The 18,868-nt window shown below is 60.1% G+C and overlaps 1 protein-coding gene across 1 annotated transcript; it reads right to left on the reverse strand.

Moving 5' to 3' along the window:
* Positions 1 to 734: 734 nt before the first annotated feature.
* Positions 735 to 15,640, reverse strand: USP19 (ubiquitin specific peptidase 19; the record flags this gene model as incomplete). The annotated part of the gene is made up of 26 exons (XM_082004668.1): positions 735 to 968; positions 2,793 to 2,971; positions 3,051 to 3,214; positions 3,334 to 3,486; positions 3,807 to 4,023; positions 4,563 to 4,673; positions 5,340 to 5,704; positions 5,793 to 5,930; positions 6,156 to 6,274; positions 6,455 to 6,595; positions 6,968 to 7,069; positions 7,225 to 7,335; positions 7,499 to 7,609; positions 7,696 to 7,854; positions 8,047 to 8,180; positions 8,267 to 8,468; positions 8,776 to 8,990; positions 9,312 to 9,427; positions 9,930 to 10,001; positions 10,107 to 10,263; positions 10,388 to 10,655; positions 10,987 to 11,394; positions 11,727 to 11,860; positions 12,422 to 12,550; positions 13,657 to 13,713; positions 15,532 to 15,640. The coding sequence occupies 26 exons, from the start codon at positions 15,638 to 15,640 to the stop codon at positions 735 to 737; spliced, it is 4,305 nt and encodes a 1,434-aa protein (XP_081860794.1).
* Between the last annotated feature and the right edge of the window lie 3,228 nt (positions 15,641 to 18,868).

Here is an 18,868-nt window from a genome sequence, read left to right on the forward strand (position 1 = left end):
AGCCCCCGGAGGCAGGTGCTCACCGTGGGCACCCCAGCCCAGATCGCCAGGCTCCCCAGTAGCTGTCTGGGGGAGAGGAGCTGTGGCAGGGCTGAGCACATAAGCCTCTGGTGACCAGCCCATTTGGCCCAATTGCGGGCGTGCGGTGTGCGCAACTCCCGGTGCACAGGCAGCTGGCACCGGGAAGCTCAGCAGGAGGCTGTTAGGAGGCACCGGGCTGGCCCAGGCGCCACGGGTTGTGCCAGCTGCAGGGAGCACAAGGCTCCGCAGCAGCACAGCTAGGGGAGGTGCCCGGACCAGTACCCATGTCAGGGCATCCTGCCCTTGCTCCAGCCTCCTGGCAGGTCTCTGCTTCTTTCCTGAGAGCCAAGCAGAGGCAGGAGATGTTCCTGGGGGGCTCCCAGGCCCCAGCCATGCTGCAGCAGCAACGTCCTTTCCTGAGCAGCAGGTAGCTGAGGTCTGCCTTGCTCCCAGCAGGCAGCAAGGGTGAGGGAGGGCAGAAGGGCTCCTGGTTCTGGGCTGCGCCTTGGCAAAGCAGCGGGCTGGCCACGCAGCCCTGCCAGCTGGCATGGGAGATGCCAGAGCAGACAGGCAGGAGCCGACAGCCCCACGCTTCCCTCGGCGAGTCTGTCCCAGTGATTTCTGTCCTGCCGCCCGACGTCTTCATTGCGTAGCGTCCTAGGACAGCATGTGCCCCTGCAGCCCTACTCCCACAGCTGGCCACGTGCCCGTGCCTATCTCCAGCGGGTCTGGTAAATGAGCGGGTAGAAGACATTCAGGAAGAGAGCCACAATTGCGGCTGTAGTGGCCAGGACAAAGTATCTGACGCAGCCTTCATCTGGGTGCTGGGGTGTGCCCGGACTCCGCTTCTGGCCACGGGGCCTCCAGGAGTTTCTTGCAGGCCTTTCGGGTGCCTCGAGCTGCAGCTCTTGTTCTTCAGCCTCCAGTTCCTGCCAGATCAGAGAAGCCTGCGATGTGGAAACCTGCGTCAGCACTTGGAGAACACAACGGGCAACACCCCTTGCCATCCCCCGGGGCAGGTGGCTGCCTGCAAGCCCAGCCCCGTGCCCAGCCAGCCCGCCTCCCCATGCAGCACCGTCACGGTCGCGCCCGCCCCCGCGGCTCTTCGGGGTCTCTGGTGCGTGGGGCACAGCCAGGCTCCGGCGGGTGGCTCTACGGGAGGGAGCATGGGCAGCTGCCAGGCTGGGTCTTCGTGGGGCCACGGGGAGCGGAGCGGGCAGCTGGACTGCAGAGGAGCCGATGCGCTGGCGTTGGTAGGTCCAGATGGTGAGTGGGCAAGCAGCAGCCAATCACAGCCCAGCTTTTGTGATCCCAACAGGATCTTTCAGACAATGGCCAATCCAGAGCCAGCTGGGGCGGCAGGAGCAGGAGGCGCGGTCACAGCACAGCCAGTCACAGCTCTGGTTTGGTGGGCGGGGATGCTCCGACAGCCAATCGTAGCCCAGCTTCCAGGAGGATTATCCGCAGGCAGCCAATCACAGCCCGGCCCTTCACTGTGCCGGTGATCATGCAGAACAGCCAATCAGGGTGCAGGTTTCTGGAGGGCACCCAGTGCCTGGGAGGGTGCGGGTGGTCCAAGGCGCTCGGGGACCTGCTGAGCCCTGGTGGGATCCAATGCGCCCTGTTGCTGTGGGGGATCCGGTGCTGCCAGGGGCCTGATGAGCCCCCGGTGCCATGAGAGGACCCGATGAACCCTGGCGCTGTGGGGCGTACAGTGCTGCCCAGGACCCAGAAGGCTCCCACTGCCGGCACAGGATGAGCAGCGCAGCCGTCCTGTTGCCCAGGCCACACCCAGCAAGTGGGGCTGCTCCAGGACACGTGCAGCCCCCAAGGACAGGGACAGCCCAGGGAGGCGGACACCAACATGCCAGACATCCCCTGGCCCCAGAGACAGGCAGCTCCTGACCCCAGCTGAGAGGGCAGATGCCTACCTGGTGCCAGGACAAGGGCTGCATGAGCCAGACAGGATGGGAGACCAGGCCAGAAGGGCCCCACGCGTGCAGCATGCCAGAGACAAGCTGAGCATCGCCCTTAGACCCCACGGGCCACAGGGGTGCCAAGCGCAGAGGGAAGGGCTGCAGCACAGCGATGCAAGGGGGCCGGATAGGTGGGCGCTGTGCCATGCCCCAGCCTGGGCCTTCCTGTCTGACGTTCACGCAAATATCAGCCCAACCGTTCCCCACCAGTCCATGCCAAAAGCACCCTGCCGGCTGGCCCACCCCTCCCAGGCAGCCCAGCAGCCGAGCTCGTGCTGGCAGGTTTTGCTTTAGAACCCTGTGGCGGCTGCCAGGCCTCTGGCTCAGCACTGGCATTTGCCTTTTTTGCACCTAGCTTGGCCCCAAGCTGGGCCCCAGCAGAAAGCGTCCCCCACCTTGCATCAAGAGCAGCTGCGGAGGACAGGTTCTCACTGCTCCCCGGCAGAGCCAATCCCTGCTGCGCCGCTCAGAGCCTTCCTCTGGTGCAGACCCTGGTGAGGCTGGGCCCCCTCCTGCCTCCTCCAGTGCCCTCCCACCAGCACTCGGGAACCAGCTCTCCTTATGGTCCCTCAGGGCAGGGACCGCCCCAAAAATCACAGCAAGAACAGGGCAAGACAGGCCCCAACGTGTGGCTGGTGCAAGCTCTTCGGTGTCAAAGAGGGGCAGGCACCGCACCACAGCTGCGCCAGGCTCCGTGGGTGCTGGCAGAGACAGGCCCGCCCCTGCACGTGGGCATCTGGGCACATTTCAAGGCTCTGTGGCTCCAACAGCGCCGAAAGGGACACGAGCTCTCACCTGGCTGGCAGCAGCTTCGGCAGAGGGGGTGCGCTCAGCTCGGTGGTCTGGGGGGTGCCCTGGCAGGGGTCTCTCCACAGGAGAGTTCCTCCGGCGGTAGAAGAGGACATACGCATATCTGGTCACCACCTGGCTCTCGTCCACAGTGGTGACTGTGCTGTCATCGAAGAGCCGCCAGCCTGAGAGGAGAGAAGGGTTAAGTAAGCCGACGGGCCATGGCTGCAGGAGAGGGGGACAGCGAGGCAGGCAGATCCTCACCCACGTCGCTACGCTGGCTGTTCTTGTCATTGGGCAGGCGGGCGTACGCCGTGTAGTGCCCCCCAATCATGCCTCCATAGTGGTTGATCACGGCGTACAAGTCATACATGGGCAGCTGCTGCTCACCCTTCCGGCCGATGCAGAACTTGCTCAGGTCCAGGCTCCTGGGGAGAGACACAGGGACAATTGGGGATGGTGGCATTAGGCAGGGAAAGGCCAGGCTGCAGGGCAGCAGAGGCAGCATCACCCCAGGCACCCAGTACCCTGTCCCCCAGGCTCTCACCGGACGGGGAAATCCACCATGTCGTTGATCTTGTCCCTCCAAATAAAGCTGCGGAAGGAGAAGCGTTTGAGCTGAATGATGAGGACGTTGGGCAGGCGCCACAGCATCAGCTGCTTAGAGGCCTCACGGTGCTGCTTGCACTTGGGGCAGTACCTGCGGGGAAGAGTGTGCTCATTACCGGCATGGGGAGAGCCTCAGGTCTCACAGCCCAGCCCAGCGGTCCCCCATGCGTGGGGCTGGCAGAGGGGATGCAGGAGGCCTCAGGCTCCCCTGCCACGGGCAGGCCAGCACAGTCCTGTGGAGCACTGGCATTGCTCGCTGCTGGCTTATGGCCTCCCTCCCTGCACACAGGGAGGGCCAGCCCAATGCTCCTGCTCGCCAGCAGAAACAGCGTGCCGGCCCGGGCAGCTCCTGGGAAACCCGCGCTGCTGCCTGAGCCTATGGGCTGGAACCCACCCTGCCACCTTCCTCACCACGCTTCCTCCGGGGCCAGGACTTCGGGCTTAGTGAAGAGATTGAGGCACTGCTCCAGGGTGAAGTGGCCAGCCCGGGCTGCTTCACTGGCCGAGCCTGGGTCCTCCACGCACTCCAGTTCCTTGGATTCCACCAACACAAACTCCTTGAGGCGCTCGTTGTTCTTCCACACCAGGGCAAGGGAGCAGTCGTCCATCAGCTCCAGGGGGGTGTCACCTGCGAAAGGGCGCACACTTCACACACCTGCCCTGCCAGGCTATGCCAGGCCACCTTGCTGGGGCTAGGAGCAGTCTTGTCCACCCTGATACAGCAATTGGGCAGCGGTGCCAGGAGGGGACAAATGCCCCTGTGGGACACAGCCATGGCCAGGTTCATCACCCCAGAGCATCAGAATCCCACAGCCAGCAGGGCAAGGCTGGCACAGCCCCTCTCAGCAGCACCTATACAACCAGCACCAGATGTGGGCGTCCCATTCAGACATGAGGTGACGCAGAGATCACAGACCCTCTGTGGACACACAAGGTTGAAGGGAATTGGTCTATTTGCTGAGGAGAGCAGGAACGTCATGCCCAAGAAGAGCATCCAGGCAGCAGCTCTGTGCAGCAGAGCCCTTCCCTCCCCTGTGCCAGATGCAGCTTCCACTGTCCAGCCTGGGATCACCATCATACCTGGGTTCACCTTGGCCCAGGCAGATCCAACACCCTGCCAGAGGCCACAAGGGATGACAGTGGTGTGTTCCGGGGCTCTGGGCTCACCTTTATCTTCCAGCTTGTGCTCTCGGTTGGCAGCGTCGATCTTGTTGATGTAGAACTGCGTGGCGCGGGCACTCAGCGAGTCTGGAGTGTGTTGGTACCCAGGGATGGCAGCTGTGGACAGGCAGGGACAGATCTGTGGTGGCACTGCCTGTCTGCCCTGCGTAGGGGCCAAGAATTTGCAGTGCCCCCACCCCCACCTCACATGCTACAGCCTTGCAGGGACACAACCACGTGCCCCATGTCCTTGACTATTTTTAGCAGGCGCCTGCCCCTGGCAAGCTGTGCTCCTCTGCCTGCCTTGCCCCTTCGCTGCACATTGCTGCCATCCTGAGACGAGTGTCTAGAAACGTGACAGCCAGGCATCCGAGCGCGAGAGGCTGCTCCCGTGCAGCTGAGTCAGAGCGAGGGAAACGCTGCACTCACAACCCCAAGGGGCTCAGCCTCAGCCTGTGCCCACCAGGCTCTGCCCTCCCCTGCCTTCCCACACCTCCCACACCACCACAATAATCCATCCCATTTCCTAGTCAGGTGTCTGCTCTGCCCCATGGGCACTGCCAGGGCAAGGCAGAGCGTGGGCAGGCAGACATTTCAGGTGGGGCAGCACCGCCAAAAGACAGCTCCCAGGGCCTCATGTATGTCCCCAAAGGTCTCCGGACCAAGCTCACCAAGGGGACAACAGATGCTGTGGTGGGAGATCACCCCAAGGAGAGAGAATTGCTCCTGTTTTGCCTTGGGGCTGCCCAGGCTGCTGGCACAGGAACAGTTAGCACCGCTTACCTTCTGGCTTGAGGGCTCTCTCATAGGACGGCTCCTTCTCGCAACAGCTGTCACCCTGCGACTCCATGTGCTCAGAGAAGCCTGAATCCAAGCTCAGCAGGGAACTCCTGGCTGCCAGGACCTTGCTCCGCACAGTGCTAGTGTCCCCCAGCTCCGGATGCAGCTCAGGCACAGCTGGCGAGACCGGGGGCTCCTGCAGGAGGCTGGAAGCCCTGTCCCCATCCCCCAGTTCAGGGGCAGCGGTGGCTGCTGCACAGCTGCTCTTGGCCAGGGGCTCCAGCTTGTCTGGGAGCAGAGGCTGCAGCCCCTGCTCTGGTGACATCCGGCCCAGCTGGAACGGAGGCTGGAACACGCTCACTGAGTACCTGAGCAAGGAGGTGGCAGTCAGAGCTGGCCAGGCACAGGGCTGAGCTCAGCTCCTGGGCAGAAGCACCTCCTTCCCCGGACCCTCACCTTGCGTAGCCCTCCAGCAGCTGGGCCAGGCGGGCGTAGGTGAGGCGGGACTCCGGCACACTGATAAGGAAGGGGAAACCGATGTTCTCCGGGCGGCACAGAGCCTTGTGGTCTGGCCAGTGTGTTTTCTGACATGCCCTGTAATACATACAGCCCCAGGTGAACCCAGTGTCTACGACCACCCTGGGCAGGAGCATGGCAGGGCCAGAGGGGTGCGTCAGGGACGCAGGGAGTGCTGCGAGCCAGACTGGCTCCCTCCCAAAGGCCAGGCCCATCCCATCTCCTCCCAGTGGTCTGAGCTCTCCCATCCAGTCCTTCAAGGCGGGAGACCCTCCCGCCCCGCTAAGCGCCAAGCCAACTCACACGTTGCAGTAACCGACTCGATAGCACCTTGTGCAGCGCCTGAGCTTCTCATCCTCTGGCAGCTGCTTCTTCTGGCAGGCTGCACATTTGGCGACAGGGCCACTGGGCACCTGCGGACGCTGCAGGAGAAAGGACCCATTGGGCACAAAAGAGCATCTGGGCAGGACAAGGCAGCCTTGGCGGGCATTGTGCTCGCTGCAGATAGTCACCCTTCATGCAGCTCTCCCCGTCCTGCTCAGCCCCACTTGCAGGCTCAGCCTCCCTGCATGCCTCCCAGCAGTCCAAATATGCCCTCTTACCTGCTGGACCTGCAGCTCCACCACCCGCTCCTTGGCCAGCTCTGGGGACAGCACCTCGAAGCAGAGCAGCAGGTCCGTGGGGGAGACCGTGTCCAGTGAGTTAGACGGCAGGAACATGCGGTGGAAGCGATTCTTGATCACCTGCCAGGAAAGCAGTGGAGCGGGGCCTTCTGAGGGCTGCGCCACACTTCATCTCTTGAGAAAGCCACAGACCTCAGCCCCACAGCGAGCTGTGGGGACAGCAGCACCATAGGTATGCTGGGCTCAGCTCTGCACCCCGCCAGTGGAGGATGGACATCCCTTGCCCCACTGTAGTGGCCCAGCCCTCCCAAGCAGGGCTCTGCCTGGCAGCACCCTGTGCATGACACTGCCACTCATGTACAAAACCCGCCCCATGGACATGTTAGATTACGGGCAAGTGACTCTCAGTTGCCATATTCCCTGCAGAGCTGTGGGAGCTGGGGCACCCACAAGAGCAGCCCACACCTTGCTCCCCAGCTCAAGCACTCTCACCTCTGCCAGGCGCAGGTTCTCTGGTTTCACATGCACGCTGTGGGCCACTGAGTCGAGCACTTCCATGGCACTGGAGTTCTCCTTGCTGATACTCACGAGGAACTGCCACCAAGAAAGTGCCATGTCAGTCATGCCAAACCAAGGCATGCAGGCCCTTACTTAACACAAGGCTTGGCCTGCTGGCACATGACCAGCTGCCTAGGGCACCTCCAGGAGCCCTCTCAGGCTACCTCCCCAGAGTAGATGGTGTCCTTTACCTTGATGGGTTTCTTGTGTGGCTCCTTTGCGAAGTAGTAGACAGTCAGCACCTTCTGCTTCTGTGGTAGGGGCACGGGGAGGTATAGGAAGGGGTCAAAAGTGATGGAAACCTGCAGAGGTGAGAGCACGCTCAGTTGCGGGAAGTGCTTGTGGCAGGGCGGCAGCCTCCCCAGACCTGAGATTCAGCCTTGCTCTGTGACCTGTGCTCTCTGAGGGTCAGGAGCCCGCTGCTGCACAGCCAGGACAGAGACAGAGCCTCCACAGCTGCCCTACCTTGGAACACACTGGGCACACCAGCTTGGATTTGTACTGGCCCTGGAAGAGGTCCACAATGAAGGAGTCGTTCCTCATCTTGTGTCGCTGCCAGGCCTCCTCAGCTACCACCTGCAGGGAGAAACGGCTCAGCACTATGCTAAACCACTCAGGCCAGGGCTGCTTCCCCAGTGGCTTTGGGGGAGGGACATCCTCACTTCATCAGGCCTCCCATCTGAGTCAACAGTCTCTGTGTAGGGCTTGTTCTGGATGCGGTTGAGGTCCTCATGCAGGCCATCGAGCAGGAAGGCCATGAACTCCTGAGCATCGTGCTGGGCATAGCCAGTGAACTGGCTGGCCTTGCTGGCCACGATTGCCTGGGGGGAGCACAACAGTCAGGGCTGGCCAGCATCCCCCCAGCAACACCGCCTGTCCCACACACAAAGCCTGGCTGCATCCACCCACACCCATCTAGCTCTCAGCGGCACTAGCAGGGCAGCCAGGTACCCACAGAGAGGTGCTGGGGACCTACAGCAGCCCCCACGCAGCGCTGGTGCCTGCAGCCCTACCTTCAGTTTAGAGGGCTGGAAGGCATGGTGCGTGCCCTTCCACAGCGCTCGCAGCAGCATAGCAAAGCCAATGGCCAGGCGTCCCCCCGTCCCCAGCGGGTTGTTGTAGTTGATTTCCGACTCAAAGGACCGATCTGTAAGAGACACAGGAGAGCGAGGGTGGCTGCTGGCTGCACCACCTGAGCAGCAGGGCTCTGCTGGGCTCCTGGCGTGGGCTCACCATGGAAGTAGTCACGCAGCTCCCGGGTGTTGGACAGGGACTGGATGACGCTGTTCATGAAGCAGGTGTTGCCGAGGTTCACCAGCCCTGTGAAGCCGGGCAGGCACACCTTCTTCTTCTCGTCCTCATCCTCATCATCCTCCACACTCTCGGTGCTCACCGGGCTGTGTGTCATCGGTGGCACCATGCACGTTGGTTTGGGCTGGCAAAGCAGAGGTGGGTGTAAGGATGCTGCACTTGGGGGGGGTCTCTCTGGCAACACCAGGGGAACCCGACTGCCCAAGGCACCCTTCAGACGTGGCTGGGCTGGAGCCACCACATTATCTCCCACCAGGACTGGGACAGGTAGGCCAACTGCTGCCCCCAATCCTGCCAGCTATGACTGAGGAGCGCTGCCTCCTCCTCCAGGACAAGGTTGCCAGTCCCCAGAGTGACACTAAGGAGGCGAAGTCCCATGAGAGGAACAAGTGGGCCCCTCTTTCCCCCAAACCTGGCGCAGCCCCACTCACCGAGGGGATGTGTGGCTCTTGCTTCACTGACACATGCTCTGGGGCTGTACGGGCTGCCACACCATCTAGACCCCCATCTTCCACGCGTGGCTTGTCTTTGTCACTGGCTCGGGCCTCCTCCTTGCTGGACAGGGGATGCTGGTTACTGCCCGGGGGGTTCTTGTCCAGAGGGCTAGGGCCTGTAGGCATGGCAACCTTTGCACCACCCACTGCACCTTAAAAAGGGGGAAGGTTGGGCCTGTGGTTAGCAGCACCGTGCGCTGCCCACGGCAGGGCTGAGCTGCTCGATCCATGCTCACACAGAGGCTCTCTCCTAACCCCTCTTCCCCATCAGCAAGGGGAACAGTGATGCCCTTCCCCTAGTGCTTGGCTTGCCCTGCCCCACACCCCTCCTGCCTGCGCCCGCTCAGTCCCTCTCCTTCCCCACAACCCTGCGCCAGAGGATCCAGCACCATCCAGTTGCTGCCAGTAGTAAGGAAGGCCCATGCCCCACTGGGGTGCAGCAGGCAGGCAAGACAAGAAGGCAGGGTGCAGACCTCGTGTGGCTGGAGCTTCCAGCCCCCCCCAGCGCTGGCTCTGGCGTTTCTTCAGGCAGACGTCAATGCGAGACACCGTGAAGTTGTATGTGCACTGGTCAGGCTCAATAAGGTTCCTGCAAGACACGCAGCAAGTCAGGGCTGCCCCAGACATACCAAAGCCTCTGCAAGGCAGGGTCATGGCCTCCAGGCAGCAGGGACCCGGCTAGCACCGATCTCAAGGTGGCCTTGGAAAAGTAGGGCAGAAACCCTCGAGCTTGGCCACACTGAGCACACAGAGGGCCCCTTTCCTGACAGATCCATTCTGCTTGGCTCCACGCGGACCCTCCCGCTGGACATCCCATCCACAGGCTGGTCTGGCTCTGTCCCCAAGAGCTCTAGAATAGGCTGGGGGGGAACTGCAGGCAAGGAGACACTGGGATTTCCTCCCCTGTGAGCCACCAGAAAGAGTCAAGGCAGCCCAGACTTGGGGTATTAGTGCAGCATGGTATGAGGGAGACCCCAGATGCAGAAACAAGCATTCCCTGCACAGACATGCCAGCCAGGACTGGCTCCTGCTTTAGCTCTGCACTCTCAGCTCCCCTGCCCTGCTGTGGACTGGAAGGATGAGAGCCATACCTAAGCTTCACCTGCCACCGGAACACTGTGTGGGGCCCACAGCCAGGATGGAGGCGAAGGAAGTTTGTGTCACTGCAAAGAAATTGGAAGCAAGTGAGAAGAGGTGAACAAACAAGTAGCCGGACCACAGTCAGGAGCCTTGCAGCAGCCTGGCACCATCCTGAGGCACATTTGTACCTTGTCTGGAACACCAGCGTGAAGTCCTGCTCCCGGAACAACACCTTGGATGTCTCCTTGTGGATCTCTTTCACATAGACGTGCACCACCACCAGGTCATTGCCCTTCTCGTATGAGTCATTCTTGACAAAGGTCAGGCTCTCAAAAGGCTCTGGCTCTGAGTGAGGAAGCCATGGAGAGAGATGTTATCTTCCTTGCACACCAAGGCAGTGCTGCAAGCTGACCCAGGAGAGGTCCTGAGCCCTCCCAACCAGGCTGACCCCTGGGCTCCAGCCACTCACCATCAGCTGCTGCTTCCAGAGCCACATCGTCCTTGGACCAGTCCCTCTTCTCACCATCTCTGCCCAGGGGAGGAGTGGCCGCTGGGACAGCCTTCGAGCTCTCTCCCAGGACAGGCATGCAGTCCCGGCCCCGCAAGGCCTCAGCAGGGCTGCCTGGCTGCAGGACTCTCTTCTCCACGCAGGTGGCAACACAGTGGGGGAACACCTCTGTGGTAGTCGCGAGAGGTGGCATTTCCACTGGAACAGTCTCCTTGGCCAAAACCACAGCCTTTCAAGACAGAGAGATAAGGTGAAAAACAGACACTGTCACCCCCGAGCTGCCATGGCCCACCCACTGTGACTCCTGCACAGCCCCATGTCACCCGCTTCCCCCACACATCCCACACCCAGCTTGGCTCTGTTAGCACCACAGCCCAGCGACTGCGAGGTCCTCATATCACTGTCTCCTCCACTGCAGCCAGGCCCATGCCAGCCCTCAGCACCACCCATGGAATCCCGGAGCCCAACTCATCGGCAAGGATGGGTCCCTGCATGAGTGGCATCCCCTGCACAGGGACCAAGGGAGCAGGGGTGCCCCATTTGGCCAGGTCCTCAGGTACCTTCTCCAGTGGCGGTGCGAGGTCTGCAAGGGCTGTGGGTGCATCGGCCTGGCTGGCTCTGCCATTGCGACGGCTGCCTGCCCTCCCACTGTGCCCTTTGCTGGGCTCCACACTCCCAGTGACTCTGGCATTTGGGTCCTCTTCAGTGGGAGCCACTTTGAGGTATACCGCTCGCTTGGCACTAGGGCCGCTCTGTGTCCCTGGGCTGGCTGGGCTTTTCCCTCCCAGGGCCTCGCTTCTTCCCGGAGCACGTTTGGGGTTGGAGGGCTCCCGCCGGGACCTCGGTGGCTCTATGCCTTCAGCCCTCAGCTCTTCAGAAGCCAGCTCTGCAGAAGCAGCTTTCTCCTTCCCATTCTCCCAGCATGTGGTCCCTTTGGCCAGCTCTTTGGATCCGTCCTTCCTTCTCTTCTGTGAAAAGCAGTGCATCACAGTGAGAAGGCATCCAGGTAGCAGCATCTCTCGCACTCTTTGCCAGCCCCTCACCCTCACTCCCTGTTCCCAGAGCATGCTGGGCCTCTGCTCCAGAACCTAGAGGCTATATGGCAGGGAGGAACAGGGGTACAACGACATCCCCCTCCCTGGGACAGAAGCAGCTGGCTCACTGCCCTCATGCAGCACAAGGATGCAGGATGTACCCCACATTGCTCCCTGAGCAGCTCAAGAGCAGGGAGTGAAACCCTCACCCTAGGCTACCCTGGGCTATATAAGCTCCCCGAAAAGGCAGATCCTTCCCTCCTCACCAGAAGTGAAGACCAGGTATGGAGTGGGATCTTCTTCTGAAGCACAAGCTGTAGAAAGTTGCCCTTCTTGCACTGGACCTTGCTGCAGGAGCTCTCAATCTCCTCGTAGAACTGACAACTCCACTGGCGCCCATCTGCAAGTAGAGTGGGACTGCACCTCAGGCAGTGCTCCAGCCAGCTGTCACCTAACCCACAGCCCCTTTCACCTGCCTCAAGGATCAAGGGAGCACTCATCCAGAGCCAAGGAGTCTGCAGGCAGGCTGCCACCATATCCCAGGAGCCGTCACGGCTTCGGCCAGCTTCCCTGGATTTGCTTTGTACATCTGGCTGGCCTCCTTCCCAGAGGGAAGGTGCTGGGCTTCCCTGCCCTCAGGGGCACAGTCACTTTTACAATGGATACCCAGGGCCAACTCAGTCACCCCAGCGAGCAGTGGACAGAGATGCACCAGCACAGCAGCCGGTCCTTGTTCACTCAGTGCAGAGGCAGCTCCTGCCTTCCCCAGCTCTACACCCTTCTTCTTTTACACTGCTCTCGTATCAGCCCTGCCTGCTGGCTGAAGCTGTGCCAGGTGACAGCAGGGCATTGCCTCTGAAGGGAAGGTTTTATGCCTGCCTGGATCAGCCCCACAGCTAGCCCTGAGCTGCACCAAGTCTTGCTGGAGAAATGCCTGCAGCAGTCCCTCCACTCCACATACCTGGTAGTTTGACCACACAGTCCGTGTCAGTAAAAGCAGCATCCACATCCTCCACCTTCAGAGATCCACTGCCCAAGTTCAGTTTGACGATGATCTCATCAGCGTTCTGCTTCCAGTCCAGCAGCAGCTCTAGGAAGAAGGAGGGAAGTGTCACCCACTTGCTGGGGCATGAGCCTGCAGTGCCGACTCCTTGTCTGGGGAACACTAGCCTAAACACACACTTGATTCAAGGAGGTCAACACACAGATCATGCCAATAAAATGGAACGCTTGCAACCTGTTCTCATCAGGCCACAAACAAGAGCACATGTTGCAGCAGGGCAGGTGAATGCTGGTGGGAACTGGAGAGACAGAAAGGCAGCGCTGCTCTCGGCCCCATCACGTGCAGCAGCAGTGGCTGTGAAGAAGGGGTGGCTCCTGCCAACTATAGAGCAATTGCTGCCTTCCCAGGGAATGAGGAAGCCACAGAATTACTCTGGGGGATTCAAGTGGACTCTGACCACAACCAGAAATTGCCACTTTCTCTTTGCATATGCAAACGAAGCAGTTTGGCTACAATCACCAAAGCACTGTACTCCTGCCAGGTAGGCAGGCTATTAACACAGCTGAAACACAGGCAGGCTGGCCAGCCAGGCAAGAATGCCACACCCAGGGAGAAAATGCTGTGGCAGCGTCACTCTGCTGCAGACAGAAACCCCATCAGGTGCCTGTCAGGCTCCAGGTCTGGCCCTGTGCTGTCCTGAACTCTTCAAGGCAAAAAGGTGATTTCAATCACCTTAATTTCAATCAGGCTCTTTCTGATCTCTGTAGCACAAGGGTGCCTTACTCCACCTGCCCTCAAAGCAGGCCTGGACCAAGGCAGAAACCAGCCAGCAGCACCCACTGGGTGAGATGGATGGGGATTTGCCCAGCCCAGCTCCTTGCTCAGAAACAAGCAGGACAGATGCGGGCAGCAAGACATCCCAGGATTGTGCTCAGAGGCACGGTGACAACGAGTCAGAAGCAGCCTGCTATGTGCCTAGGGCCATCTCCCTGCAGACAGCCCTTCCCAGCCACGTTGCACCCTTCTCTGCCCCTGGGGATGCTGCATCCTGTTAAGACAAATGCTGTGGCAAGGAGTGCTCAGGTTAGTTCTGCTCGATGCCAGAGCACAGGATGACAAGGTGAGAGTTTCAGATCCCTTGGCAAGGGCACTCCATGGCCATGCACTGACAGCCGGTGCACACCTTGACTTACCCTCCTCTGAGTCCTTCTCCTGGGCAGTCTCAGCCTGCTCGAGCTCAGGGCGAGACACTGGTGGGCACAGAAGCAGAGCGCAGGCAGGTCTGTCATTCTGTCACCTCAGACCATGGGCTGGCACTCATGCCCAAAATTTCACATATCACCTCCTTTTCCCCTGAACCTCTGTCCAGGCCTTTCATCCTGCATGTGCTGCTCATTTCCCTCCTCTCCCTTCCCCAGAGCCCTGCCTGCAGCACCACAGCAAGTCAGCCCCCAGGACAACTGCTCTGGGCCACACCACCATATCCCAGTCTAACCAGCACGACAGTGAGAGCAACACAACATTACCACACTTGCACAGACAGTGCTGCTTTGAGGCATGCCTCAGTGTGGAGCTTGTAGTAACCAGGATGCGTGCCTCTGCTCAACGCACCAGGCCCTCAGCCTCCAGCCATACAGAGACGTCCTGCCTGGATCTGACAGGGAGAATGTTGATGTTTGGTGCTCAAACCAATTCTGCTGTAACGAAAGAACCAGACAGCCCAGCTGCACTTTAACATTCCCATTCCTGCACAAGCTGCCAAAGTCCACGGCCAAAACCTCCTTCTAGATCAGGCTGGGGAACCAAACCAACCTGACACCTAATCCCTGCTCCCCGCAGGATTACCTCCGACAGCCAGAAGTGTCTCAGGGCCTGCTCCACCCCCACAGCACAGTAAGCTCTGCCAGGCAAGGGGCTCAAAGCGACAGCACCTTGTCCTGGAGCAGAGAAACAGCAGCAGTGGGAGCTGTGGTCTCCACCCTGGAGCACTCAGAGGGCTGTCACCGCCTCCATTGACCAGCTACAAACCAGTAGGAAACCTCTGCTGACCACCACAGTCACTGGTGCAAAGGTGCTAGTGGGTCTGGCAGTGTGAGAAGCGCTGCAGCGGCACTGCCTGGAGGATCTACAGCTTGCTCCAGCCCCTCGCCACTCCTGCACAGAGGGGACGGAAGCAGCATGGCAGCACCACAGCCTCTGGGAAGGCAGGAGCCCCCCACATCAGAAGGTGTGGAGGGTCAGGCCTTACCAGAGATAGAGCACACCTCTCACGTGAGAGAAGGCGCAATGCTGCACTCTCTGCACCATGGGATTTTGCATCGGGGACTGCAGCAGGCCGTTCCAGCACAGACCTCAGCAAAGCACTCATTTACCTTGGCCTATAAAACACCCTGTGATTTTGAGGTTACAACAGTCATAACGGAGCAGGCACAGAAATCAAGCAATTTTCCAGGGCCGCAGGAACTCTTGCCTGTGTCCTGCCCACAGGCATTCTCTGCACCTGAAGCATCCTTTCTGTCATCGGATACACAGCAGCTACAGAGGGAATTAGTCCACAGCAACCATTCCACCTGAGCCACACCTTGCCCTCACACAGAAGCTAAAGCACCAGCCCCACCCACAGGCCCCACACTCAGCAGGTGCTGTGAGCACCCAGTCACTGCCTCGCAGCACCTGGCCTTGGCAAACTGATGGGAAGCAGCACCACCTCCAGCTGCAAGAGCACCCGCAGGCTTCAGTCCCACTCCTTTTGGATTGGAGCAGCTCAGCCCTGGCCAAAAGCAGAGTCTAGAAACAACCGCCAAGGCCAGCTCCAGGATTAAGCTAACAAAGCCACAGGTCCGACTTTCTTCACATAGCTGGGGCTAAGTAGCGCCCAAAGGAAGGAGGTTACAGGTCCAGGGAGGACACCATGCTGAAGAGGATCCCACATCACAAGGGTTACCATCAGCTGCAGGAAGCGATTAGTTAAATCTGCTTATCCTGCAGCAGATGGCTATGAGGCTCCCACCCTGCGGGGCTGAGAAACCATGAGCCTGCTCGCTGCAGCGCTGCTGAGGGGCTCTCACCTTCCTTGCTCTCCTGGTTGGCTCGATCCTTCTGCTTCTTCTTGTTGGTGGCATCGTCCAAGCCCCGAGACACCCTCCTCTGGCCAGGGGCATTGGTGCTGCCGGACATTTTCAGCCGTTTGGAGGACACAAACGGCCCGCCGGGGTCGGTAATGGAGTCTGGGTCAGGGGTGCGACGTTTTCTTCCTGGCCCAGCTATCTTGGCGACTCTCTGTGGTCAAACTCTCTGGCAAGGAACTAGTGGCCTAAAGAGAGAAGAGAGCAAGCGTGGCAGGAGGAGCAGGTGGAGAAGGCCCAGTAGCATCAGGATCTGCTCTCTGCCCCAGCACTGGGCTCTCCCAGGGACAGTGGCCTCACACAACCTTCACTGTGGCGTTTACGGGAAGCCCCATGCAGCACTTGGTGAGGAAACCTACCTCATCACAGCTGTTACAATGCTTACTGCCAAAAGCATGGGCTTGTCAGAGTTCCCAAGATACAACCGGGGGTCTTCCGCATATGGCACGCGTTAAAAACCTGGAAAGCAATTGTCATGCTCATGGCTTCCACTACAGCAACAGCGGCTCAGAGGAGCTGCTGGCACTAACAATACCCAGAAGCACAGACAAGGGTGGGGACACAGGGAGGCCCCAATCCCCAAAGTCAAGCCTCCGGGGTCAACTGGGGCAGCTGCCCATGGCTCGGGGCGGCAGCTATTTCAAACAGTGCCCCACGTAAGAGGGCAGGAACGGGAGCGAGTAACACCCTAAGAAGGAAGAAAGGGGAGAAGCAGGAGCAGGCCCGGGACAGTCTCCCATGACAGATGAGAGCAAGCAGAGTTCCCTGGCAAGAGGAGAGTTCCTCCACCCACCAGCTGGGAGCTAAACAAGCACAACTGCACCTTGCATATTGATCTCCCTGCCGGTTTACAGACAGCGCCAGCGGGGTCTGGCCTGGAAACAGGACACCTCTGCTCTGCATGCCCCAGGGAGAGGGCAGGGCAGGCAGGGCGCTCGCCCCTGTCCCCTTAGACATGCCCTCCCAGGCAGAGCCAGCTCCCCTACCAGGTTCGGGAGCTGCTGGCCCAAGGGCTGGTCTCAGTTTCACTCTCCAGTTTCGCCCCTGGGTGTTCACAGCTGAGACAGAAGAGAGCTGGAACAACCCGCGGAGAAAGGTCCCTCTTGAGGTGCCTCCATGGAGGTGGTGAAAGAAGAGAGCTGGCAAAGCTCCCTTCCTTGCTGCTCCGGCTCACACCCTGACCTGGATAGTGCTTGTCCAGCTGCAGGGCTTTGCTGCAGGGGAGCGGGCCCAGTTGCACTCATCCTACCCACCCCCAGGTGCCAGCAGCCTGCAGCAGCTCCAGGTGCACTGATTCACACCTCATCCTGTGGCCCCACTCCCATTTGAGGACACAGCTGAGACCAATAGCATCTTGGTCTAGCACAGCTCCACCGAGCCTGCCACCTTCAGCAGGAGGCGAGCTGTGCCCTTGGAACACCCCATCCTGCCCCCACCTGTGTACCAAGCACAAACCCCACAGCTCCGCTCGGGCACAGGCAGAAGGTAGCTCAAAGGGAAGTGCTCAGTCGGAGGGAGCACGCTGACAGCCCTGCACTGCCCGTCCCATGTCACCAGAGTGTTTGTGTTCTAGAAACGCTGGGGGCAACAAGTAGCCACAAAGGTGGAGTCATAGCTGCAAACTGCAAGGGACCCCAGAGAGCAAAGCAGTCCTGCCTGCCCTCAGCTCTGGCAAAGCCAGCCTCATGACAGGTGCTGCGCCCAAACCATTCCTCTTCAGGCCAACCTGTCCTCATAACCAAGAGCCACCGAAGCCAAGCGAAAAGCTCAAGCGCCGAGTTCAGCCCGGCTACCTGGCATAAGCAACTCCTGCCACCCATGGCAAAGGGGCCCGAAACAATCCGAAGAGCTTGAAAGAATGTGGGAGGACAGCAGTGCCATCCCCAAGCTGCTACACACACTGGGTGTCCCTCGGACGCAGCAGCACCTCTGGCTGCAATAGGAATGGAAAGGGCCCCTTACAGCGGCAAACATGGCTCTGGTTTGCAAGGCTGGGCCTCTGACGCTGGCAGGCCACCGCTGCCAGCCACATGCCGCTGCCCAGCTCCAGTCCCCACCAACACCAAAACAGGCTGGCTACAGATGCTTCCCAGCACTGAGAGCGTTAACCGGGGCTCAGCAAACATGGCAAAGCCTTTTTTTTTTCTGAATTTCGTTTGCCTCTAGGGTGAGAACTCCAGGAGGAGTGGGAAACAAGAAGCAGCAACTGCTTTGTGCAGGGTCAGGCCAGGCTCCATCACCTCCTTCCTGCGCCTCCAAAGGGGTGGCATAGGGTAACTGCCAGGCAGGGCAGCAGCAAGCTCTGAAAGGGGTCCTGGAGGGCTGAGAAAAGATCAGCGTCCTCCCAAGAAGGGGTGAGGGATAGAGCCAGGGTCATGTGTTTGCTGTCACTCCTCTGGGAGAAGCCTGCTGCTCTTATACCTCACTGAGGGCTTGGCTCCCTCAGGCGCTTTGCCGACAGTTGTTTCTAACGGCAGGCAGGAGCGGCAGGCAGGAGCTGAGCAGGGCTGAGGCTCTGCCCAATTCCAGCTGCCAGCCCAGTGCCGCTGCACGCACCATGGCATTTCAGAGGAGTGCAGGTTATTCCCATTCATCTGTTCTAACCCCTGAGACTTTCTGCCTCTCTGCCATCAGGAAACATGCAGCCAGGCGGGACATTTAGCCCCAGGGTGTGCAGGGGCACAGAGGTGTTGGCACTGTGAATGCCGGCACTGTGGGAGCCGCTGCAGGGAAGCGGTGGGGAACTGCCACCTTGGCTGGATGCCAGGTGTACCTCTGAGAAGCATCCGATGGGCTGAGCGCTCATACAAAACCTTACACAATCCTTCCCCGAGCCAGGGAAGCCTGGCCATGCTGCTGAGAGAGGAGGTGCCTCCTTGCTCTCTGCTCTCCCAGCCTTTGTGCCGGTGCAAGCACCCACGTGGCTGCAGCATGTACCGGATCGAGATACCAGCCAGAGTGAAAATGCTTTCTGCCAAGTTTGTCTTACCCTAGAGCAGTTCTCCATCCCAGTTCATGCTGGGGCTGCACAATCGCTTTCACTGGCCAGCAGAACGGGACAACTCAGGAATGGGAGTGAGAGGCTGGGGAGAAGGGCCGCCCCTTCCCACAGCAGCACCAGACTGGGCTAGTGTAAATGCTCAGGGAATGATAGCAGAAGGTGCACAACAAGACGCAATGAGCCCCCTGCGTTTCGGGCGCATTTGGCAGGAAGAGACCCCTGGTTCTTGCCTGCACCACCTCCCCATCAGCACCCAAAGGCCTTTACTAGCCGTGGAGG

The sequence above is a fragment of the Phaethon aethereus genome (assembly GCF_964289735.1).
Source record: "Phaethon aethereus genome assembly, chromosome: 11".
NCBI lineage: Eukaryota > Metazoa > Chordata > Aves > Phaethontiformes > Phaethontidae > Phaethon > Phaethon aethereus.